The 25,890-nt window shown below is 41.3% G+C and overlaps 1 protein-coding gene across 1 annotated transcript in view; it reads left to right on the top strand.

Moving 5' to 3' along the window:
* Positions 1-4,657: 4,657 nt before the first annotated feature.
* KATNAL1 (katanin catalytic subunit A1 like 1) overlaps positions 4,658-25,890 on the top strand; it is a 37,214-nt gene continuing 15,981 nt past the window's right edge. The window contains exons 1-6 of the mRNA XM_018071342.3: positions 4,658-5,516; positions 5,906-6,156; positions 7,400-7,483; positions 8,436-8,611; positions 18,217-18,377; positions 20,354-20,522. Coding sequence (XP_017926831.1) covers positions 8,450-8,611; positions 18,217-18,377; positions 20,354-20,522 — 492 coding nt within the window. The 5' untranslated portion in view covers positions 4,658-5,516; positions 5,906-6,156; positions 7,400-7,483; positions 8,436-8,449. The remainder of the gene's footprint in view (positions 5,517-5,905; positions 6,157-7,399; positions 7,484-8,435; positions 8,612-18,216; positions 18,378-20,353; positions 20,523-25,890) is intronic.

The following is a 25,890-nucleotide window of genomic DNA, read 5'->3' as shown; positions in this document are numbered from 1 at the left end:
AATGCCAGTGGAGGACTCCGTTGGAGGTTGAGGACAGAAAGAGTCCATGGGAACGAGGAGAGAGGCACATGGGAACGTAGGTGGATAGATGGACGGGAGAGATGTGCCGGAGGAGGAGTGACAGAGCAGATGGGAGGGCAGGGATGTGCAGAAGGCAGAGCAGACTGGAGGCCGGGTGATGGGTGCAGAGGAGGCAATGGTCAGAGTGAGGCCTGCAAAGTTTCTCCAAGTAGTTGAGTTTGTAGTTTCCAGTTTCATGTGTCCTACAACCACGCTTAGGCTCTGTTGGTTTTGTTGCAGTAGTTGGTCTAGCCACTTTTTTAAAAATAATTTTGCTACATTTCTATTCCCCCTCCCCATTACTGTCATGATGTCAGTATTGCCATTTTTCCCTATTTTCTCTCCATTTTCTCTGATGACAGTTCTAGTGTTATTCTTTATCTTGTATTCTCCAACATGAGGGGGAATAAAATTTCAGTTTTTCTCATATATATGATATTCTCTCAATATCATACTTAAAATATACATGTTTATGTTTGGTATGTTAGAGGGTGTTATTTTTCCTTTCTGAAAATCTGTATCTTAAAAGCATCAGTGCATTAGTACTCCCTTGTATGTGAATATTGAAATATTGAATGTCTACACCTACTACAGTTTCACATGTCACAAAGCTAGGTTTCTTTCCAAGGGATGTTCGATTTTAATTGCAATTGCAGATTGTTGAGTGGTTTGGGTTTTTTTGCCCTTTCCCCCACCCCTATGTCAGCTACATCCTAGGTAGGCTTAGGCTTCTTGCAGCTCCTGGTACTTGCCAGCCTGCAGAAGTGAACATTGCAGCTGCAGCATGCTTCCAGGGTGCTTTGCTCTTGGAGACTTGGGCTTTTGAGCAGGTAATGGAGAGAAATGGATCCTGCCCTGAGCTGATCTCAATCTCAAGAAAGAGAACTAAATGGAAGACAAGGAAGCATCACCAGGCCTTTATCTGATTTTCTGTGTAAATAAGTGTGAAAAAAAAAAAAAGTTCATTCTTCTGTGGATGAGCTGAGAAATCTGAAGACTAAAAGCAGCTCTGTAGCACTAAGAACAATATGCTTATTGCTCTATATTTAAAATAATATATACTACTCTTTAGAACAATTCTAAAAAGCAAGATTGTAATTAATAAATACGCATTCTTAGTCCTAAGGACCCAATTCTTTGGAATTCAAAGAGGAGTTCAAAAGGTGGAAAAGTATTCAGGCCAAAATTCTGACCTCGTGAATCAGGGTTATAAACACATGTGTGAGTCAATTAAACTTGCAGTTATTCGTGGCAGGTTTATCTGGGTTGTGGATTGGCTGCACTGGGAATGTAGCAGCAGCAGAACTGAGTCTTTGTGGAGCTGACTATGGTTTGTCAGGGCTCCTGAGCTGCAGCATGGGGGGAACATGGGTGTGCTGTGTCCAGGGCCAGGGTGCAGGAACAGTTTAACTCTACTGGCACAGAGCCCAACCTAATAAACACTTTGAACCCAAGCTGGCTCTGCACAGACCCGTCTTAGGAGTCTTTGGTGGCATGTTTGCTCTACCAGAAGTGCTTACACACGATATGCAGAGAAGCAAGTGGCTCCACAAAGGGCCAGAGGGATTACTGACTTGCGCAGAGTTCCCCTTTGTTGAGCTCCAACCAGGCCCTGCGGAATCCGTCAGGTATCTAGGCCCTGCATTCTGTCAGAGGAAGGATCTGTCACCTCAGGGCTGGTCCCATGTGAACACGGGCTTGGGTTTGATGTGGCACTAATGCCAGAATGCCTGGAGGCTGTGTTGGAGAGCAGAGAGATGTGTGGAGCCAGCCTGGGTCCAGCAGGGCTAAGACGGAGCATAAGCTACAAAGCCTCTCACTGCCTGAACTGTGTATGTATGGAGTACGCTCCCCAGAGTGCCCCACAGCATTTGTGTTAGCTGTTTCCCTTTATGTTATCCAGCCTGGCCAATGAACACCTCATTACCCCAAGTAATGGTGATGTGACCATATGGATGTGCCTGAAACTGGTACATGAGGTACCTGGAGAGGGATATGGTTTGCAGTCAGTTTAAGGAATAGCACGGCCATCTCTGATTCTTTCTAGTTCTTCAGAAAATTGTAGTACAAAGGCTCTGCAAATGGCCATTGCATTCTCCAGGATACTTTCTGTTTGGTTTACCAAACTAATTAAATCTCAAATTTAAATCTCTAAATTAATCTCTAATTAAAACAATGACCAACTGTTTAGTGGTTTCTTATAAGTTTACTTTTAACTTGTGGTGAATTTCTTTACTTCATTTGAAGATGGGTTTTTTTTTCACTTGCATTTAAAGTAACTCTCTGTTTTGAGTTAGCTCTCAGAAGATTTCACACAAAAATAGTTTGAGGCCTGCATGCATACTTCTTCCCACTTCCATACACATTTCCCCATTAACTCCACGTCTGCTATTGCAAAACAGTTTCAGTGCTAAGAAGCCAAAAAACAGCAGAAAGCAGTTAGCTGACTTGAGAGATCCCTCGGTGCTAGGTTTCCTGGGCTGTAGTATGTGTGTGTATGTTTTATCTGGCATGTGTGCTGCTTTGAAGAAGCCCAGGGCATGAACACTCCAATGGCAACCCCCAGGGCCACCGCTGCAGTTGTAGCTGTTCGTGTCACTGCTGATGCACACAGTAAAAGGAAGAAAATAGCACTGGCACAGCACACTTCTCATGTCATTTAAATGTAGTTTAAATCCAATTCTGCTGGAACTGAGCCACATTCTTACTTATAGGTATATTTTTAACAGGAGTTCTGATCCTGTGAGGTCATTACCATTAGCTTCCACACCAGTCCCTGGGACCACAGCTGCATGTGTAAACAAAGCCATGTCAACAGGGAGAGATGGATTTGGCTGTGGAACTTGGCAAGCCTTTTGTTTGTTTGTATTTTATCTGACAGTGATCAGTTAAAATGTTGGTTTTGTCGTGCAAACGTAATGTCTGATAACTGTCAGCAGCATCAGTGATTGCATCTGAACAGGGACAATTAATTATTAGAAATGAAGACCAGTTGTTCTGCACCCAACTCCAAAATAAAAGGAATAATGTTTATAATAAAGCAGGAAAGTCTTATTTAAATTTTTTTTGAACAATTGCATTTTTAGTAACTTATTCTTAAAAATCAAATGAAATACATCAAGCACATGAAAAAAATACAGTCTGTATTTCAGTCAGAAATAGACTTCTGTTGGCTTCTAGTAGGAACTGCGCATCATGCAGGGAAAAATACTTTTTTCTTCCTCTGACAATGGTCCAGTTAGTATTGCTGTTTATGCTTTTCCAGGTAAGGTATTGTCATATAGTTACATGTCTCTGTTTTAACAATTTATAACTTTGAAGAGGAAACTGAAAAGAGGATCATTGTACTATTTGAAGCAAAGACATAATTGAGGGAGAGGAAGCTCAAACTGGTCAAAGCTGGCTTACAAAACCAATATGACCTTAACCTGAGAAGTGCAGGTTTCAGTTAATTGCAAGGAAAAGCTTCCAAGCAGTAAGAGGAATTTGTGGAAAGAACAGCTTCAGTTCATTGCTTAGACTCTGGTAATGTAAATGGATGCACACAAAAAGTGGATAAATCTGAAAATCAACACCTCTTAACACTGGAATTTGCTTCCTTGCTTTACTCTGTGTGGCAATTGACCTGTTCTGGGGTTGTGCAGTGGCAGAGGATCATCCTGAGTCTGTCTTGTAGAAGTGGAAAATGTATAGGCATACCTCAGCATTGTATTCCAGCAGATGGTGCCTAACAGAGTGACTCTGTCTTGTAACATTAGTCGTGTCTCTTACATTGCATTTCGGGATGCCCGACATCGTGCTGCACAGCTGATTTACGGGAAATGAGAAACAGAATTAGTCACCAGTCTTCATCCGTGTATGTTCAGGCCATTCCAGATGTTCAGCTGTCCAGTCAGCAGTACTGTGGAACTGCTGTGACCTGAGAGCACATGTCCAACAATCTCAGGGAGTTGTGGAATGTTCTTGCTTTGCCTGGGTAAAATTTTGATCAGAGAAAGACACATGTCCAGAAAAATCCAGGTATAGTATAGCCCTATCAGTGAGGAATTAACATCTGATTTGGAGAAAAGTCTGATTAGCAGACATTAAATAAAGCTTGATGAGACTATTGAAACAATGAGAGTAAAGCAAAAAAGAGTAACACCTCATTATATGAGTCATCTATCCTGTTCAAGAGTTGAATGCCTGTGGAGAAAATGGGATGCAGTTGTGTTACTGATTGTGTCAAAACACATGCATAAAAAAGACATGTAAAGATAGCAGAGATGCCTTCTGTTTTGGCACTTGCAGAGCAATGTTTGGGATCAAACAATAGGATGAACCCTGCTACAGACCCCCTCTATTGGAGAGGGCATTTGCTGCCTTTGGTACCTCTGTGGTGAGGTAGAGCTGAGGAACATGGGCTGAAGTGGGTCAGTCGTCCTGTATTCATTCTCACTGGTGTTGCAGACAAGTTTGCTAAGCAAGCTGTCCCCCTTTGCCTATCCTTCACACAGTCACTGTATCTGCCTCTGGAAATACTCGTGTGTGTATAATGCTTTACTGTTAAAATAGAGACTGTCTCTTGGATCTTACTCAATTGTGCATTGCTTTAGTTCTGGAGAAAAATTCTTTTCTGACCCCAGATAGGGATCAGCTCAGCTTATGCTCCAAAGAATAGAGATTAATATCCCCTGTGACCTTTTAGCCTGGCTGCTGCAAGGTTTTAACGAGTGGGCTTAAGACCCCATGTGTGGCAGCTATGCCAACATGAATGTCTGTAATGTCTCTTCTTGTCAATGATCCGTGAACTAAGGAATCTCCAAGGATATCTTGACGTGCAGTGGAGCTGTTACGGTCTAGTGCAGGAAAGAAGCACGCAATGATAGAATGAAAAGCTGGTGTCACAAGTAATGTGTAAGCTGTTGTAAATGTACTTGACAACAGTTGTCCCTGGCTGCATATTTACTTAAAAAATGTGGCTATGATATGGTAGGAAAACCAAATATTGAAACAAAACCTCAAGTAACAAACAATGAAATGCACTATTTAGGATTTCTGTATTTCTGGTTCCTTGGATGTTTCTGGTGTTGTATGAACTCTATAATATAATGTAGAACAGATAATAAAAAATGAGTACATGACATGAAAAAGCCCCCACCTACCTCTAGCTACTTCTTCCTCCCCACCCCTGACGCGTAGGATGTCCAGAAAACAACTCATAAGGGAATTCCTTCCTAAAACTAATTTTTTCCTTAATTTTGGACATATTTGTTTTGATTTGCTTCGGTTATTCTGAAGTCATGTTACCATCACTGGTGTGGATAAGAGGTTTGTATTTTGTTTAAACCATTCTTAGCTATTACTTTAAAATAGCCATACTTTTTTTCAGTAGAATCTCAGAGAACTGCCCAGGATCCCAGAGAAGCACTGATTTAGGACTGAGGTCTACAGCTGCTGTTTCAAACATGGCTCAGGTATATGGGTGATGTTATATTCACCTTCTCAAGCTAAATGGCCTGCTTTTGTGTCTAGGGTAGGTGATAAGTAAAAACTGAAGTGCCTGAATCTAAGAGAAAGATCCTGAGGCTTTTGCCAGCCTAGCTCTGGAGATATTGACCACTCAGTAGGTACATAGGTGTAAGTCCACCAGACTCCCTGTGTACTCCCAAGTTTCAGTGCCTGTTGATGTTTCTAAGCTCACCAGTGTGACACTGGGCATCAAGCTCTTGCTTAAGCTTCAGTGTCAGCAGCATGAAGATAGAAGCCCCCAAACTCTTGGTAGCTGGAGGAAATGGGACAGTTTCATTTGGTTTGCTCCTGCAGTTTTAAGACCATGTAAATTTTTCTGCCTCCTGCTTCCCAGCTCCCTTGTGAAACCACTCTCCTGAAGTGGGCATGTGTTTGCGTGGCTCCTATGCCTTGCCTCCTGCCCATGGATTGGCCCAGCTTCCATCAGATACAGAGACAAGGAGGTTGTGTTCTCTGCTGAGCAGGGGACTCTTCTGGAATCAAGGCGACTTCGATGCGAGTGTCACCCTTCTTAAGGCAAAAGGAAGTTAAACACGCCCATAGGGTGGAAACTAGCTGTACCAAAGAGACACAAGAGGTTGTAAAGTAAGTATGTTCTGTTTAGTGGAATGCTAGGAATTGAATGCAGCCTTTCCTTAGAAATTATTTATTCTCTCTTTTTCACTACATGTGGGGAAAACCTCCAGAGATTTTAGGGCTGTTTTCCTTATGGTGACAGGCTGGTTGTGTAGGACTTGGATGTGTTTGAAGACAGGTCAGTGGATTCTGCCCCAGGTGATGTTTTGTTCATTTATAAGTTGACTCATCAAATCTGAATGGGTTATAATCTATATTCAGTTCCTATCTTTTTATCCATTTCCATTGCAATGCGAGTGACATCAGTTTTTTTCCTATTAGTTATCATCTTCTGTATTTAAAATTAAATGGTCTTAATTGCCTCAGAGCTAGAGCTCTCTAATGATGTATCCTGCCTATATCAGGATATATCAGCACTGACAAAAGAAACTTAGAGTTGTTGCCCTTTCCACCTTAGGCTTTCTCCTGCCCACAAGTTTTTAACAGACAATGGGAATGATGTGCAAGCTGAAATGTGCAGCACCGCACAAGGACAAATAAGCCCCAGTATGTCCTGCTGTGCTGCGTGGAGTGTCAACTGTGGGGTAGCAGCGTGTTTTTGCCATCAAAATCTTCAGCCATGTGGAACCTGTGTGAGCTGTGGGTTTAAGTGAGGGTGACAGGCTTCCGTGGCTTACTTGCAGGGAGCAGGAGTGACGAGGTGGTGGAGCAGACCTGATGTGCAGCTGCAGGCAGCAGTGAGGATCATCAGTTTGGCACTGCTGGGAGGTGGGGCGTGTGTTTGCTAGAGGCAGCATTCAGGGAGGGCAGAATGAAAGTCATGGGGATATCTGTTTAAATTGTCATAGGTTTGAATTCTGCTAGGCACAAGGGAATACAAAGGCATAAGACACATCCTCCTTAGTCCATCTTGATCTCATCTTGTTAGTTTATAAACTCTACTAACAATTTTATAACCCACCAGGATGTAAAAGATTGTTTCTCCCTGTTCTGGCTTCTGTCTGCTACCACCTGTTCCTTCTGTGTGTACCCCCCGCACCACAGGCTGTCTTCAGCTGTGCAGCCTGAACTGTGTGCTAGGCCAGACCCTATCTGATTGTATCCTACATTCCCTGTTTCTTCACCTCCTTGGTCTTGCCAAACCTTTGATGCAGCTGATGGACAACCCTCCTGAGCTGGCCTCCTCCCTCTTGATTAATGCAACTCTGCATTGCATAGCTATGAATTGCAATTTTTTATTTTTGATTTCCAGAGGTTTATATCTGGGTCAATGTCAGGGACCCCACCTGTCCTGAGTCAGAGACCAAGGGAAAAGAACTGATGCTCTTTTTGTGTGGTAAGGACCTAGAATTTTGGTCACATGAGATTCAGATAAAAGGGCGGGCAGTGCTTTGATCTTCAGCCTTAAATACAAACCTAGCTGTACAACACAGCTTACTTCTGAATGTGTGGGTTGTTGCTTTTTTGTGCATTATACTACTTTCTTGAATGGTTACTGGGAGAAGCTGGGCTGTAGGTTTGCCTTAAAGTCATACTGCAATTTACTACTTGTATAAAAAAGTTAGTAGAATCTGTAAATCTTAAACTGTTTTGAGGACTAGGGAAGGCGTAGTTTGGGAATCACTGTTCTAAGGAATTGTAGATTTGGATTGCTAACTGTGCCATAAATCCCAAAGTGACGTGTTAAATTTAATGAAAAAATTCAAGTCGGGATGTGGATGTTAGAGTACTTTGAAGGAATATTTGAACAGAGTGAGGCTCTCAGCTTTGTCTGTAGTAGAGCAGTCATTCAACCATATCATAATCTTATTAGGATGAGGGCTCTTGAAAGTGCTAAGCACAGACTTCCCTGATGCTGGTTGGCATATTTAGGCACATATGTTATACACCAGTATAAAAGCAATTTAATGCCTCGTGTGATTTGTGATTCGTGGGTTGATGGCTACCAGTATATTGTAGTGATCTGCAGATTGAAGTTTGGTTTGTTGGGTTCAGTGTGGGCAGGGCATTTAATTTTTTTGAACTAATTTAACAGAATTGGGGCCAAAGGCATTAAAGAAGTTGTGTTTTTTATCACCATAAAAGAGCTATGATTCATGATTTAAATCCATAGACTAGTAAAGAGAAACTCCAGAGTTAAATGGTTGTAGAAGAGTGGGACTGGATGTGAATGGGGGGCAGAAAGACACAATTCAGCTATGAGAATAAAAGCAAAACTAAATTGTCACGGTCTGAATTATTCTACAGCACATAAAATTCATTTTTCTGACGATTATGTTCTCTTTTAGATTTCTGAGTGAAGATGAACCTGGCGGAGATTTGTGATAATGCCAAAAAAGGAAGAGAATATGCACTCCTTGGGAATTATGACTCTTCTATGGTATATTACCAGGGTGTCATCCAGCAAATCCAAAGACATTGCCAGTCAATCAGAGATCCAGCAATTAAGGGCAAATGGCAACAGGTAGGGTGAAATAAGGTTGCCTTTATTCTATTACTTGATATTTGAAAAGCCCACTATACTTCCCAAACCTTTTAAGATGTAGAGGACTTATATTTCAGTGAAGTTTGCAACATTTTTTTTTCATATATTTTGTCTATATGTATGGGAAAATAATTTTTGTAGCATGTTCAAAAGGAACTCTGTTGTTCTAATTGAATAAATTTTTTTGTTGTTTTAACTTAGGACATCTGTCTGATTCCCAGTCTGTTTGTGTGTGCATACTGTCTGTGACTGCCTACTTTGGAAAAACTGAGGACTTCCTTTTACCATTTTATCTTTTGGCCATCTAATGTCCACTAAACTAAGATGTGAGTGGGTTGGTTAGCATCGCTAGAATGGTTGTCTGAATAGCAGTTTACTATAAGGCTACAGTGCACAAATTTGGATAAGGTTTCTAAAACTTCAACTAATACTCTTAGCCTGAGTCTTGCACACATCCATCTCCCCGCTAAACAGAGTACCATTGAAGCCAAGGAAGTAATCCATAGGTGAAATGTAAGAACCCCAAGCACCCCCATTTAACACTTTTGGTGTTTTATGTATGTCTTACATTTTTGGTCTCATTTTTCATGGTAGAAAATGTGTTCCATAAAAAAAAAAAAGGAGGAAAACCATATAAAGTGTTTTCCAGAATAAAGAATTCATGTGGCATAAATACTATGTTTTGAAAGAATGACATAGCTCCCATAAGGGATAAAATTTTTCAGTGGTAGCTGAAGACATGGTTTCAAGAAGAGTTTTTCTAAATATATGTTTAAGTGATATCACTTAAAAACAAGCAAATTTTCCTTTTTATTGCAGCAGGTGATTTGGTCATGGGTTTGTGCTTGAAACATCTGACACTAATGTAGAGTATTTTGTGTACTGTTAGCAACAACACTGTTAGCAATCACATTGTAATAACAGTACTGTTCATTGGTGTTTATCATAGAACTGTAGAAGTCTGTTTATTAGCAGCTTGTCTGCAAAGCATGTGCATGCACAAGCATCAGCAGTAGTACCTACCTTTCCTGGTGATGTAGTAAGCTGAATGTTGTACAGGAGATACTCACGTTCAAGTACTTGTATTCAAGCTCTTCCCCACCCCTGTACATGCTGATACAAGGTGTTCATGCCCAGTGCATGTCCTTAGTTCCTACCAAACTTGTAGCTGACGTGAAGGTAAACCGTGAGGCTTTCCTCATTCTGCAGCTCCATCACTTCCTTGTCTTCACATCTAGTATTTACTGTTTCCTCTGATCAAATTCGTTCTTCCACTAAACATTTAACAGCTCTTACCTTGTGAAGGTCACTTCAAATCTTCTGCTATTGTGTGTTGTTTGAACTGCTTCAGAGAAGCCTATGCACCATGGAATTCGTGCTGCACTTTGGAGACAAGCCTCACATACAAAAGAACCATTAACACAGTTTCCGGGATTATTCCCTGGGGAAGGCAACCGGCTCTCTAGCAGAGGATCTGAAGTTGGCACCTTCTCAGAAATTATCCCTTTTAGGTAAAAGAAGAATGGCCCCTGACCATGTCCCATAAATGCTTTAGAGAAGTGTCTCCAGAAAGATCAGCAGCAGGTAGGGTAGCATCTGTTACACTGTGCGCTCATGTGAATTCTGAAACTTCCCAACACAGAGGTGGCAGATGAGCTTTGTCAGAATATTGCTTTGCCATTACTGATGCCAGTCTTGGCTCAAGGACAAACACCAAAAAGCAAGAAGTGTGATTGAAAAAAAAAGAAGGGCTTCATCCCTTGGCTGTTTGCCTTCTCATTCATTTATAGGAACAAAATGATACAGCCCTGAGAGCAAACGATGCAGCCCTGGAACCACTTCTCCATACCTGCACCTGAATGGTTTGGTGACACCTATAGAGGCAGACCTACTTTCTTACACACTCTTCATAAATAATTGTTGTGCTTTCTCACTCCTTGAGACAGATTAAGAGGGAGTCTGATGATGTGGATGTTAGTGCTACTTTCCAGCTCCAACAGCACCTACATCCAAATGGTCAGTCACATTCAGTATCTGTCTTGACAGACAACCTGTTCTGAAAAAAATTTAACCCAAAAGTTGGATCACAAGAAGCATTCATTCACAATATTAAAATATTATTTTTAGATCATTCTCCTTAAAGAGTTACGCCATACACATTATGTAAGTTTAGCAAAATTCAGGTCTAACCCACTTGTGCAGAAGCAAAAGATTCCCATACCTGTGTGCTGTGTGCAAGTGGCTGGAGAAGCAAAGCAACTCTTAGGTCATGGTTAAGGGGATTAACGCAGTTGATTTTTACCTGAAATTCTGTCTCCTCTAGCATATGAAGCCAGCTTATTCCTTAGGTTCTTCAGTTTCTCCATCACCTGAGGAATCCAAAGAGGATTATACAAATGGCATTGGTACCTTTTGAAGGTGGCATTTAGCAATCACTAGCAGACACTGTGTGGGTAGAGCTTTTACTGTTGGGAGTGGTCCACAGCATGAATGTCCATGTAGATAAGTGCTTGAAGGCAAAGATTCTTACTTACAGCAGTTATTCTGTGGGATGTACTCTCTGCACAGGCATTCACAATCTTGAACCTTCTGAAGGATTCCTGGGACACCAACTGACAGTGTGAAGCGTGCCCTTCCTTTCTGTATGTTTGTATGCAGCACACTAACAGGGTGTTTGTCCTACTGCTACTTCTGAGGCAGAGAACTCAGTTTCAGATGTTTGCGTACATTTTCCCTCATAAAACAGAAATGTTCATATGAGGAACATCTCAAAGTACGAGCTGTGACTCTGCAACTTACCAGCTCACACCTCTTACATGCACCATTGTTCTTCCTATTTGGTCTCTTCTCTACAGTGGGTGCTCCATCCTGAGTAGGTATCTCATGCCTAGTGGATCTGTTTTGTTGCCTTGTGCACAGAGGATTTTTCCAGCAGTTTGTTGAGCAGTGCAGAAGCAGAGGTGAACCAGAAGTAGTTGGGATTTTGAGTCAGATACCTTAATGGATCTACCTCTCTTTGCTTAGGTGTCATCGTTTTCAAATTTCAACAGGTTGGTCTGGACAGAATGATATTCTGTACAAATATTTGGTGGGTTGTATTTCATGTTGCACAATCAGACAGCTTCAACTTTGCAACCGGGCACCTTGATTACAAGGATTCCTTTTGCTTGGTGCTGATAGTTAGGATGAAGAGAAATATGAACATGTTAACATCTGCTCCCCTGGGAACAACTGACTGACTCAGTTAGACTTGATGCAATACTGCCTCTGGGAATTCAAAATTAGTACTGACCATGGGAGAGGGATTTTGTTATTAGTCTGGCACAACCTGCAGAACTTCAATAGGGCAAAAGATGCATGCTTTGGAGGGTCCACCAAAGCAGATATGTGACAGCATAAGAATTCCCCTGATCCCTTGGAAAATTCACTGCTATTGATCATCTGTTGCCTAGCTTGTCTTGGGGATATCAAGGGTGACCTGCTCTTAAACCCTTACTTGTTTTGCATCCAGGGAGTTCCCAGCTTGTTCTTGGGTGGGCTGAGTGTAGCTCCACTCTTATCCTCACTCCTAGGCCTCCTGAGCTCATTTGAAAAAGAAAAAGTCACTTTGATGTGCTTTGAGGTTTGGCTGACAGGTTGGCATATTCATCCATGTAAATGCAGACTGGGACTGGAAAGATTTAAAACCAGAAGCAACTCATTCTTACCAACACCAAAAGGTAGGTTTACTCTCATGACCGCTACTGTGAACTTTACTTGTGTTGACATTCTCCCTGTTTATTCTGAGAGTTTCTTGGCTGTTGAAGTCTTTTTACTAGACAGCTGGCTTGTAGGAAAGAGCTGCTTCAGTGACAGTTCAGCAGCTGCAGAATGACAGCAGAGCATGCCCCCGGGAGATAGTACTGGCTTACAACAAGGCCAGCGGCTGTCGAGCAAAACCTGCTGTGTGTTATAACCATGTGCTCTGTGTTGCACAATAGCTGAGAGCACAGGAGCAGCAGCCAGAGCTGAGGCAGTTCAACGATTTTCTGAACACTCGGAGCAGCCAGCAAAGCACCCTTATTGACAGTGGTCACTGGTGCAGGTGATTAGGTGCACTGTACTCTTGCTTCAAGAATAAAGGATGATTTTTACTTTTTATTATTTTAAGCACATTTCAGTCAATCTATGCTTATGTTGTTTTTGCTTCATGACTGTTTTGTTAACATTTAGTAGGTTATTTCATGATTAATTAAGGAATATTCTGCAGGTAACTAATGAATATTTGTGATTATAGGAGCTATACCTTCACTCCATGGAATCAGACTGCATTACAGGGCATTCATTTTGGATATGGTTTAGGGAATTGTTATTTTCACTTTTTGAAAAACAGAGCTTGAACAACTAACACTAATTGCAGGTGGTAACTTCAGATTTGGAAAATATTTCTGTAGAAACTTGATTGGTTTTGTTTCAGCATAATAGAATTAAAAAAAAAATCCCACACATTATTTGTATTTACCAAGATACAGATACCCATGCTCATTGCTATGAGAAGTTGTGTAGAAGTACAAGCTCTAGCATAGCAAGTAAGAGCTGGTGATGTCAAAGTTATAACAGCTGCTAGATGGTGAAATACAGGGGTTCTCCCTGAAATGGGTTTTGGAACTACAACTAAGAAAGGATGAACTCAATGCTTGGTCATTGTTTTTATATCCATATATTAGCATGAGTTTTCTGCTTGGTTACTGTAAATCCTTGTGGCTGGAATGTCAAAACAAAGCTGTGGGGCCATCGTCTGAGCTGAAAGACTTTTTGTTGGGCTTTCCAACATCGTGCAGTGCCCACAATGCTGCTTCAGTGGAGGAGGTGATGTGGCTGGTAGGGGCGGCTGGTGTACCAGAGCATGACTGTGGAGAGCAGACAGTTTCATGTGGTAGCTGAACCTGGCTAACATCCTGCCATGCCCAGAGAGGCCAAGCTCTTCTCCACCTCATCTTCTCTCCAGTCAGCACCAGCTTCTCTCCCTCCTCTTCCTCCTGCCATTTTTTTTTCCCTGGAATTCACCTGATCACAGGATAGTGTGATAGTGTGCAAGTGCAGCTTGCTAACCCAGCAGAAGTGTCCTGTATTTTCTTTCACCCTCCTAGGCCAGCTTCTTGCTATTTTACCAAGCTGTCTTACTGTACTGAGATGCCAGAATTGGATCCAGGAGAGCAGCTTCTGTGGTTTTGCAGAGTGTGGCTGGGGAGAAGAAGTGAATTGAGTTCTTCCTGTTTGGCGGTGGTGAGCTGCTAAGTTGGCCCACACTATGTCCTGAAACTGCTTAAACATAAATAACCTGAAAACTTTCTTCAGGCTCTATACAACCTGTGCTGGAGCCCTCTGAGGGTTCTGGCACCCAAGGGTGTGTGTGATGGAGGGCAAAGAGACTAGGTAAGTCCAGACAAATGATCTTCCTGATTGCAGCCTTCCTAGGTTTCTTCAGAGTAGCGCTGATCACTCAAAGACTCTGCTCAGTCTACTTCATAATACAGCACAGCCTTTCTTGGCTCATGTCTGGGTTGTTTCTCAACTACAAGAAAGTCATTCTGCACCTATTTCATTTGACTCGGTTTCTTTAAGGAGTTTATCACTGGTTTTGCTTTGTGGTCCAGTTGTTTAAGCACATTGATGTTTCTTTATTGGTTGGTTTGCCAGGTACTGACTAAGCAAAAGAGTGGTTATTTTGGAGTTTGATCTGCTCAGGTCTGACTAAGAGATGGATAGCAGATGTTAGTTCATTTTTGTCTTCCAAGGCATCAAAGAGTCACTTTCCCTCAGTTTTCAGATACCATCCTCCTTGCTGGTCCAGCGAGCTGCATGACAGCACTCTGGCCATCAACGCTAAAAAGTTGTTTTCCACCAAATTTTCTGCATGTGTTGGAAGGCTGATAGAAGGAATCCTGTCAGTACTCCTAGAGTAGGAAGTGGCTGTCCCTTGTGGAGCAGTGCCCTGGAGGATTTATGCTGTATCATTCCTTTGTACCTCACAGCAGCTGTTTGGCTGGATTTATTTTTGGATGGGGGGGATTGCGTGTTAGACAGTTTGAAGGAACTGAGTTAGTAATCAATCACATTTGTAACTCAGCTGGAAGCTCTCACACTGGGGAATGTGTCTGCTGATTGTGTGATGAGAAAGCAAAGAGAGCAAAGCAGGGTAGGAGCAATCCTGCCTGAGCTGGATATCTCATGGCTTTGAAAAGATAGTTACCCCATCTGGAATGAGCAAGAAGGCTGCTTTGCCCTGAAAAGTGATCAAGTTCTTCCTGTACCTAAGGCTCCTTTTGTACAGATGCACGTAGAGCTTCTGATAAAGTAAATGCAGTGTTGCAAGAACTGTGCAGGGCCGTGGGGATTTACCCTTCTCTTTGCCTCTGTCAATACTAGTATCTTGCTGATGGCAGTCACATATAGAATCATAGAAACTCTCCAGTTGGAAGGAACTCATAAAGATCATCGAGCCAACTCCCTGCTTCTCACAGGACTATCTAAAACTAAGCAACATGACTAAGAGCACTGTCTAGACACCCCTTGAACTCTGGCAGACTTGGTTCCATGACTACTTTCCTGGGGAGCCTCTTCCAGTGAATGACCATCCTCTCAGTGAAGAACCTTTTCCTAATGTCCAATCTGAACTTCCTTTGAAGCAGTTTCATTCCATCTCCTCGTGTTCTATCTCTGGCCCCCAGAGAGAGGAGATCAGCAGCTCCCTCTCTGCTGCCCCCCTTGAGGAAGCTGTATACTGCTGTGAGGTCACTCACAGCCTTCTCCAAGCTGAGCAAGCCAAGTGACCTCAGTTGCTCCTCCTAAGTCTTGCCCTTGAGACCTTTCACCATCTTAGTTGCTCTCCTCTGGACACACTCTGATAGTCTGATGTCCTTATGTTGTGGTGCTCAAAACTGCACACAATATTCAAGGTGAGGCTGCATCAGAGCAGAGCAGAGTGGGACAATCCCCTCCCTCGACTGGCTGGCAATGCTTTGCCTGAAGCCCCCCAGGACACAGTTGACCCTCCTGGCTGCCAGGGCACTGCTGACTCATTATTCAAGTTGCCATCTACCCAAACCCCAATATCTCTTTCCGTGAAGCTGCTCTCCAGCCTCTCATCCCCCAGTTTGTACTGGTTGATCCTGTCCCACGTGAAGGATTCTGCACTTGTAGGGGAACCTGCATTGTTGCCCTCTAGTCAATACAGACCTTTCTTTAAGGCCTCTCTACCCTTAAAGGTGTCCACAGCTCCTCCAACTTAGTGCCATCAGCAAACTTACTTAATGTACATTCAATTTCTATGTTTTATAAAAACATTGAAGAGATCTGACCCTAAGATTAAGCCCTGGAGAACCTCACAGGTGACTGGCCACCAGCCTGATGCGATCACATTTACTACAACCCTTTGAGCTCAACCTATCGGCCAGTTACTCACCCACCCATTGTACTAGGGACTTGTCTAGGTGTGCTGGACATTTTGTCTAGAAGAATATCAAAAGCTTTGCTAAAATCCCAAACTAGCACATCTACTGGCTTTTCTTGGTCAACTAGGTGGGTGTTGGAGTTGCAAAAGTGGGAGAGGAGAGGCAGGCAGCCATGCCTCCACAAAGAAAACATCTATGTGACAATAAAATTGGTAAATTTTCTTTAGGAAGATCCATATCAGAAATGGATCAGCTTAGAAATTCTATCATAAAAGTCTGTGAGTAGAAAGAATCATTTCAAGAAGGATGTATCCTCTGCTTTAAGTAGGTGGTAGGAGCCTTTTTGCATTCCCATTGATTGTTTGATGTCATAATGGGGAGACATCTTTCAGTAATATTGTCATGTCTCTGTACTGAACCTTTAAATACATCCCCCATCCATGTTCTTTTATATACTCTATGTAATAATTCACTTTCAAATTGATGCCAATTAGGACTAAACTTCCAGCCTGGATATAGTGCTTTAAACCAGAGAAGAATGTCTTTGTGCTGCTGAAATCTAATTGTCCTTGTAGTGGGAAAATTCCTGGAAAATATTATAGAGCAGAACAATAAATTACTGTGGGGTGTACCTGGTAGCATTTTAGAACTGTAGCTTACAGAGGTGATATGTGTTTTTTGCTGAGTGCTGTCAATTTAATCATTCACTCTTTTGTACACCTTACCTTACCCAACAGTAAGCACAGTAATAGCACACAGCACCAAACAGTAAGTCAGATAGCACTTTTTGCCTTGAAGTTGTCCCACAAAAAGTGGGGGGCTGCTGCTGCTGTTTTCAATATGTAGAGTGGGACAGGTACGGAAAGATGCCATTCTGAAAGGGGAAACGAGAATGTAAGAGAAATGGGAGGAGGAGGTAAAAGTCAGGCTGGAAGAGGCATGCTCCTAGAAGTATGCTGACTAGACAGAGCACCCTGCACATGCCCAATGTAGTTCATTTCCGAGGACACAGGGAGAAGGGAAGATCTCAGGCTAGTGGCCGTATCTTTTCACCAGTACACACCATTAAGAAGAATAGATATAAGGTGTGATGCTGTTTAGTACAAGTTCCCTAAGTTGCTGCTATTATAACCTCAGATAGGCTGGATTTGCAGACCTCCATTCTCCTTATCCTCTTACCAAGAATCTGCACAGTAGGGAGAGTCTGGATTTCAAGCAACGTTGTTGACATCTGTTGATACTGTTCTCAGTTGCCGCCTTCTGTTTGCCACAGCAGTGCAGTCTTGGGCTACTGGTGTATACTAAGAACCAGTGACCTCAGCATCCAAAACTTGAGCTTATAACAAGATATACCACTTAAAACAGAGCAAATTTCTGTACAGATTTTACTTTTCCTAGGCTTCATGGAAAAAAATTCAAATGAACAAATATCAAGTAAATAATCTTGAAATTATTGTAGTACTTCTAACTCCCTGAGTAGTGCCAATAGAAACTTCCAGTATAAAATTCAGCTGAAGAATTCTGCAACACGATTTCTTTCTGAAACATAATTTCTTCTCATTTTTATTTTACTTACTTTACTTATTATTTGAACTTATGCTATAGAGTGTTAAAGTTCCCATGTTCTGTTCTAATCTTTGCAATCCACCAAAGAATTTGCTTGTGCTTTGACTGTATGGTACCCCTCACAGAATTAATTTTGTAATATTATATTTTAATGATTTGGCCAGTTTTATAACTAGGACCTTGGAGAATAATCAGAGAATATCTTTTATGCTAAAGTAGTAGCAAATATACTATAGATCTGCCAGCAACACCCTTATTAGTATAAAAATATGTGTACATATATGTCAACATGCAAACATAAATCTCAGCATCAGCACGTGTTATGGAAGAGTGATCGCTGCACTAGCACTCATGTCAGGTTGTGACATTAAAAAGCAGGAAAATGGATTCAACAGAGATTCAATTGTTTATGCTGTTGTTAAAGACGTACTATCAGCCTGATAGGTCCAGGGTTTGTGAATAGAGAGGCTTGGGAGTCCCTGCCTTTGAGGGCAGCATATGTTTTTGAGGTACTTTCTGTGTTTGTTTGGTTCTTTTTAAAGTTTGAATTGTAACAATTTTTAAATAACATATGTATTTCTCAAGGTCCGACAAGAATTAGTTGAAGAATATGAACAAGTTAAGGGCATTGTCAACACCTTAGAGAGTTTTAAAATGGACAGACCTCCAGACATCTCTGTATCCTGTCAAGATGAGCCTTTTAGAGATCCAGCTGTTTGGCCTCCTCCTGTTCCAGCTGAACACAGGTAATGAGAGGCTGAAGCAGAGTGGGTGGAATAAAGTTGGATCGCCATAACTTTATGTTCTGTTTTGAATGCTTTTGTAACATGAAAATCATATTTAATTTACCCCTTAGTCATTTGTAATAAAGAATAAATCTAATTCATTGGGAAAAAGGTATTTAAACTACAGTCAGATTTATGCTGACATTCTAGAGTCACTCCTTTATTCTGGTAGGAGTGACTAAGTGCCTGGAACTAGAGTCTGCTGCAGAGGTTATTGGGATTTTGGTGACAGTTCTCATGTGCAGGAAGAAAACTTTTCCATTTCAGTTTATTTAAGCAGGTGAATTCATTGATGGCTGAGGAGTCTGTAAAGAGTTGGAACTTAAAGATCTTGAAAGACATAGTGGTTAGAAATCACTCCTTAGCTGCAGATAGTATGACCTGTGTTTAATCCATTGGTTAGTTTAATTGCTAAACATGTTCTAGTATATATGGTATTTCTTCTCTGTAACCATATTTAAGGTAACTTCAGTTAGCTAATAGATTTCTTAAAATAGATGCTTGTGCATTTTCTGAAATCCCTATTTTTACCCTAATAGAGCTTGACACAGGTTGTTGGAAACAACAGATTCAGTTTACAGACAAGAATAACATTAATCATGCCAACATGTTTCTAACATAAGAGCAGAGAATTTTAATGTGTGCATACTCACATAAGCAAAGGAGCAAAGTAAAATGAGTGATTTTGGTTAATGGAGAGAATTACCAAGTTTATTTATAGTTTTCTGTGCTTTATGATTATCAAACAGATCTTTAATTTTCAAAAAACCCTAAGAATGTAAGTGTAAAATAATATTAATGCTGATTACTTTTGTGAGTGGTAGAAATGGCTATCGGAATTTTTGTGGTAATGTTATGTAAAGTTCAAGATGTATTTATTTATTCTTGTATCTTTCTTAGATACAATATCGTTGTATCATTTCTTAGAGGTAGCGGTCCAATAGTTCATCTGCTTTTTTAAAGCTGAAATTTAAATCTTGAGCAAATAAGAAAGGAAAATTAGCCACTGTTCTATGCTGTTAAGTTTGAAGAAAATGCATACAAAGCAAAATGTTACAGTTGTATGCAACAGTGTGTTTAAGAATGTACTATTTTTAAGCCATATTCCAGGAAAATGTTTTTGGAGTTAACAAATTTTGAGTTACTCAAAACAGGAGTTAGAACAAGAATTAATAGTGGATACTTACTAAATTTGGGTGACATTCCTGGCCATTTATTGTAGTTATGTCTTTCGAATCCTGTCCCTAGAGCAAAATGACTGGGATACCTTGTCTTAAAACCAAATTCTTTCTACTTATGCTACTGCTGTGTTCTCTTTGACATTGTGGGTGATGTACATAAATATAGGTGGTTGCAGTTCGGCTCTGTTTGCTTTTGCTTTCAAGGCAATTTTTATGTTTTGACATTTTCACCCAGGGGAATGGAGTCAGAGGTAGGAGGATTGTTTTAAAATCCTCACTCCTTTGTTTTGGGGCCTGTCAATGCTATTAGACAGCTTTTTTTTTTTTTTTTTTTTTTTTTTTTTTTTTTCCTTTTAGCAGGAAAGTCATCTGGTTGCGTAGAACTTGGGAACATGAATGTAGCCTAATATAGTCTCCTGGCTTGGAGTCAGCAGAAACTACAATTTCAAGACTTCTACTAAATTGTTTCCTCTTTTGTTACATGGGGGTTGGTTTGTTGTAAGATTGGTTAGGATTACTGATCAAATAGTGTTGTTAGTTTTTCCTTTCATAATTTTTTCTTTGGGTGTCAGACAGAACCAGAAATACATCGCTGGATTTGCATATATAGTGAGATGAGACTTAGGGACCTAGCAGCTTCAGTAATAATAGCCAAAGGAATTAATGAAATACTAGAATCCTTCCTTCTTAATGTTACTCTCTTCTTCCTTTTTTTTTTGCTGTTTTTAGCATATTTTTGTTGTGTTTGCTTGTTAGGGCTCCACCTCAGATAAAACGTCCCAACCGAGAAGGAAAGTCTTTGAGGAAGGACTCCCCAGGACTGCAGCCACGTGGGCCCGCAGGCAGAGCACATGTGGTATCCAAGGGGGAGAAGTCTGCAGGCAGCCGTGAAAGGGAATCCAGAGCTAGAGGAAGAGACGACAAGGTAAGAGGTGGGAAAGAGCTTGGCAAGGAAGCATTATGATGCAGCAGGTGGCAAAGGGAAGCACTCTTACTTTTAGTCATTTAATACAGATAATAATGAGAAGCTACAATAATCCCATGCAGAAAAACTCAGTGCTTTCATTTTTCCCCATGATCAAAGCATGTATCATAGGGATATGTATTAATAATGACACCAAATTAAGAAAAGTTCTGTCATGTTTGCTCTGTCTTGGTGTGAGTTTTTTTGATGGGGGGAAGCATAGTGTCCTGTTGCTGGGGGTTTCTCACCCTCTGGTTAGACCATGGGCTTGACTCTAATCTGTAAGTGTCATTTGGGCATAAAGTCCCTGCTCCTCCTTTTCCCCAGCTTCAGGTCTTTTATAAACATATTTATCAAAAAAGTGCAAAAGTGAGGCCAGTGCCCTTCTCTAGACTTTAAGCATTATGAATGGAATTCCACAGTCCCATTGCCTCTGCCTTACCATAGTAAAATTTAGGTGAGCCTAGAAGTCCAGGGTAGTTCTGTAATGCATTGATGCTAGGTAAAATCTGTACCACATGATTTGAAGTTACATATTTGAAAATTATATAAGGGAGATGTACTAAAAGAAAACTCTTAGCAGCTTTCGTTTTCTTTGGTTTATGAAAATGGTTTCATATTTATTATAGTGTTTAGGAAGAAGCTTCTTGGAATGGCTTTGTTTTAAAATAAAAACAATTAATTAAATTAGAGTAAGTTTGAGATTCTTTCTTCTGAAGATGCATGAAAAAGAAGCAGTGCTGAAGTGAAAGAAAAGGAGAAACAGTGATTCATTATGAAGTAGTGATGTCCAAGACAGGACTGTTTTTTGGCTGGAAAAAATGTTGGAGTCCAAATCACTGTTTCTGAGACACTTGTGTTTTTAAATTCAGCTATGGATTCAGTGCCAGGACTCTGTGGTATGAGCTATACAAGTTGAGAGTGTACTGAAGTAACATTACTTTCCTGACAGACAAAGTTACAAGACAGGCCTTCCTATGGGGGCATACAGCATTGTACAGGTCAGATGAATAAGAAAATATTTAGGCCAATTTTCTTCCAAATTAATGTGGTTAGTCCCTTTGCAACCTTTCTATTACAGGTTGCTTCTTGACAGCACAAGTGAGACATGCTTTTTCCATCATGAATTGTTTTCTGATACACAGTAAAATTATTAAGTAATCCCAGCCCTTACCACCAGCAATAAGTAGGGCCAAGCCCATTTTCAGCAGTGCCTCTGAGTGACTGTACAGATTAAGCATTTTTGAAATCTCTCTACCACAGATCAGTAAGATGTAAAATAACAAGTGTGCATCCTACAAGCTATAAAAAACTTGTGAAGATCTGGGAAATTATTTAAAGTTTTGCCAGCTATATGGGGAATTGGAGTCATGGTGTGTGACAGGTTCACCAGTTGTGCTTGTGTAAGGCAGCCTTCAAAGTCTTAGCTCTAATGAGGGTGAACTCTGCTCACCAGGCTTTCCAGCGATGAGCATTATAGGGCTTTACTATAAGGAGCCTACAACATGACTTGTATAATACTTATCTCTGGGAATAATATGATTAGCAACACTACTGCTGTGAGGTGGAGGAAGAGTCATAAAGGTGTTCCCTTTAATATGGCACATTTTGAACACTGCTCTTATCTGATTAAGTTGGTCACTAGGTGGCAGAAGTAAAATATGTCTTCTCAAAAAGTTCCAATACATGTGCTCTTGTATTCCCCTTTGTCTAGCTACTTGGTTATTTTACTTCCTTTGTCTGAAGTATGTAAGGGAAAATCACCCCACCTTACAAATTCTCATGTATTATATAATGATTCTTGTAAGGAATCCATGATTTGCCTTTGAAGAAAAGTCTGAATGAAAGAGGAAGTAGCTGGATGTGGGAAATGAAAGAAGTTAATGCAGCTTTCTATATTTTACACACAGGCTTGAAAATAAGTTTAACTTTCAGTTTTATCCTTTCTTAGTACAAGCGTTTGTTCTTCAGTTTCTGAATTTAAAGCATCAAGAAGCTTACTTTGTAGCCTGGTATGTCGAATCAAAGAGATTTGGTAACTCTTCATTTCAGTTAATAGGGCAAAACTGAAGCTTCAAATTAAGAAACCAGGTATCTTGTCTCATACTAAATGTTTCAGTTCTGTAGGTTTTGGGTTTGGGTACATGGCTAGGACTACTTAGAACATGTAATGAGCTCTCCATTTCCTAAGACGTTGGCTGTGGTATAATAGGTTTTATGCTATCCTGGCTATACTATCACAGCGTAAAGCTTTTTTTTTTTTCAGGGTATATATAGGTATAGCATGTACATTTTAGAAGTGTTTTGCCTCACTTAAGGCAAATGCCTTCTTTCACTGTTTCTCCTCCTCAGACCATAACATCTTTTCATTCTGACGGTAACCATCTTGGTATAAGGAATTTTAACCTGACTATGCCAGTAAAATGACCTTCTGTAGTGCTATATAAAACAGTGTTGAACTACAATTCACCAGATGGTGTCTATCCACTAAACCCTTATATTTACTTGTCCTTTTTTCTTAAATACTTCTTTCAAGTGCTTCTTCCTTCTTAGTTCCACTGGAAATGATTAGGCTTGTTCTCAGGGTACCCTCTGCTGGAGCATTACCAAGAGTTTTAGCTTCTGTTTAGTAGTTCAGCTTAAAGAGACAGCATGAATGCTACCTGTATGTCTTCTAGAAATGTCACAATACCATATCTAAGTACTAGAACACTTTTTTAGGAGTACTCTTTAGATTATTTTAGATTGTCAGTGGATAAGGACAGTAAATATTGTGAAGGATATGAAATAGCCAAGGGCTGCACTGCCATATCAGTGAATATTAAAATCAAAGAAGGTAGCAATTAAAAAATTAATTTTTTTTGCTTGCTTATTCTCATGTGCATCATCAGAAGTGAGATGAGGTAGTTGCATTTATGTGGAAACATAGACCTCCATGCATTGGGACTGGAAGGCTGCATAATCTCCATCTGAAAACGTTGAAAGAACTGGTAGGTGAACTTGCAGATTTACAGTAAAGTTTATTTGGTCTGCCCTTGTCTCGTGAATGGTGAGTTGTGTTGACAGTGCCTGTATTGAGAAGGGCAAAGGAAAAGTGATCCAGGCAATTGGAGTTGTTATTTTTATCTAAACAGTGTACTAAGTTTTAGAACATTTGCAGAGGAGGCAAATGAGGCTGTTGTATTGGAAGCATTGGATGACTCTGTGTTGGAGTCATGGAAATGAGATAATGTTCAGCGGTGCAGAGCAGCAGGCTGTGTAGTTGGAGACTATAACAAGAATTTCTGCTAGAAGCTGGGAGCTCAGCCATAGAGGAGAAGAAAGATTTGGATATATCAGCAGAAATTGGATCAGGCTGAACCTCCGTTTGGCACATCACCTTTTCCTGTGGTGATGGGAAGGGCTGGCTGCTGGAGCGAGGAACAGCCAGGTGCCACCTTTGGCTTTGGCAGCAAGCAGTGGACAGTGCATCTGGCAGTTGTTCGGCATTTGTGTGTAGTGGGAAGAACCTGCAGGAAAGCAAGACATCTTCAGGGCCCAGTGCTGGTCATTGCAAATAACATCAGAGTTTTCCTATGTGTTTGATCTGTCTGAGGTTGACTGTAAGGGTGTAGTATAATATTGCTATGGATACGAATGTAAACAAAATCCTAGGCCCAGTTTGTTGAGGTGTTACTAACAGAGAGAAGAGGTACCCATGACATTATAGGAGGCTCTGGTGAGACAACAGCTGGAGTATGTTGTGTACAGCCATGCTCAAGAAAGATGTGTTAATGTTGGAAGGAAGAAGAAATAAAGGGTTGCCAAAGTGAACAGGTAATTGTGTTCAGCTCATGTTCCAAAATGAGACTTATTTGGTTTAGTAAATTAAGGGAGAGCACATGCACCCGTGATGCAAGTATTTCAAGGTGGTGGACACACTGAGGAGAGATCTGCTGAAACTAATGCACAAACTTAGTACAAGAGTAGAAATAACATCAATTTTGGAAATAAGGTTTTTGTTCCAGTGGGTTAGTGCAGGGCTGATAGCTCTTCCTGATGGAAAGCCCAGCAAATTTCTAAATATGTTTAAGACAGAATTGGTTGCCTGAGATTACGTGATGGGGTAATTGCCAAGGGGTTGGATGGGAGTAGTCTTTTGCAGGTCTGTATACCTGTCTGTTGGCATACCTTGTTAGAGAGAAGCCATCACAGCAACTTTATTTAAAGCTGTTTTGGGAAAGTAATACCAGAAGAAGAGATGAGGATACGACTGAAAAAATTATGCTTACTCCTGCTGCCTGGATTCAGGTGACATTTTTTTAAAAATCATTATTTCTAGCCTGTGCTCACTTACCTGCTGACTGGGGATTGCAGATTGGACGGATTTGGGACCAGCATTAATAATCTTATTACACGTGAAAACTGCAATGACTTTAAATCTTGGTTTAATTCCGGAACTGGGAAAAAGAAAAAAAGGAACCAGTGTCACTACAATGACAGCCGAGGTGATGCTGAGAGCACTTCTCCCCGCTGGCCGCCCTTCTCCCGCCCTCCGCTGGCGAGACATGCCGCAAGGGCAGGAAAAACAGCGGTCTCTGGAGCAGCGCGTCCGCCGGGAGCGGGCAGCGGGGTGCGGGGATGGGACGCGGAGGGGCTGGGACTGGCATCGGGCCGGGGCCGGACTGGGATCGGGGCCGTGCTGCCGCCCCGCGGCTGCGCCGGGACTGCCAGCGCCTCCTGGCCCCGGGCCGGCCTTCCCCTTTTATTCCTGTTTTATTCCGCTGCCCGAGCTGCGTCACCGGCCCAGCGAAGGCGCGGGGCGCGATCTGCCGGCCGGGACCCGGGCGCGGGCTCGGGGACTTGAGATGCTGCCTCCACCCCGGTGGGCTGTGCTGCAGCCAGCGCCCTGCCTGCTCGGCTCTGTAAATCCTGCCCTAACGCGGCTCACCCGGGGGAAAAAAACCCCAAACGACCAAAACAGGCAATTGTTTTTTGATGTGCAAAAAAATTCTGCTAGGAAAACCAGTCCATTGCAGAGCAAGAGAAGTATGTAACAGACAGCAAATACCTTTAATTTCATTGTCCTGTTTTTTACCCTTTCTTTTTTTTTAATGGTTACACTTAAATTCCATTTTATCTCTCCTTAAATCTTGCAAACTCTACAGGGCTTCTCTCTCCATTTCCTTTTTACACCCGACCATTACATTTTTTACATGAGCTTTTTGTTTAAACACAACTTTGTTTCCATTGCAAAAAGCTGATCTAGGAGTACTGAACAACAACAAGAGTTCACTTGGAAGCAAGAAATAAAAATAGTGGGAAGATAAACTACTCCCTCACAGTCATC

This window comes from Manacus vitellinus, unplaced genomic scaffold, assembly GCF_001715985.3.
Source record: "Manacus vitellinus isolate BGI_N305 unplaced genomic scaffold, ASM171598v3 scaffold_2_pilon, whole genome shotgun sequence".
NCBI lineage: Eukaryota > Metazoa > Chordata > Aves > Passeriformes > Pipridae > Manacus > Manacus vitellinus.
Note: the sequence above shows the minus strand (reverse complement) of the source record. Positions and strands in the feature narration are given on the sequence as shown.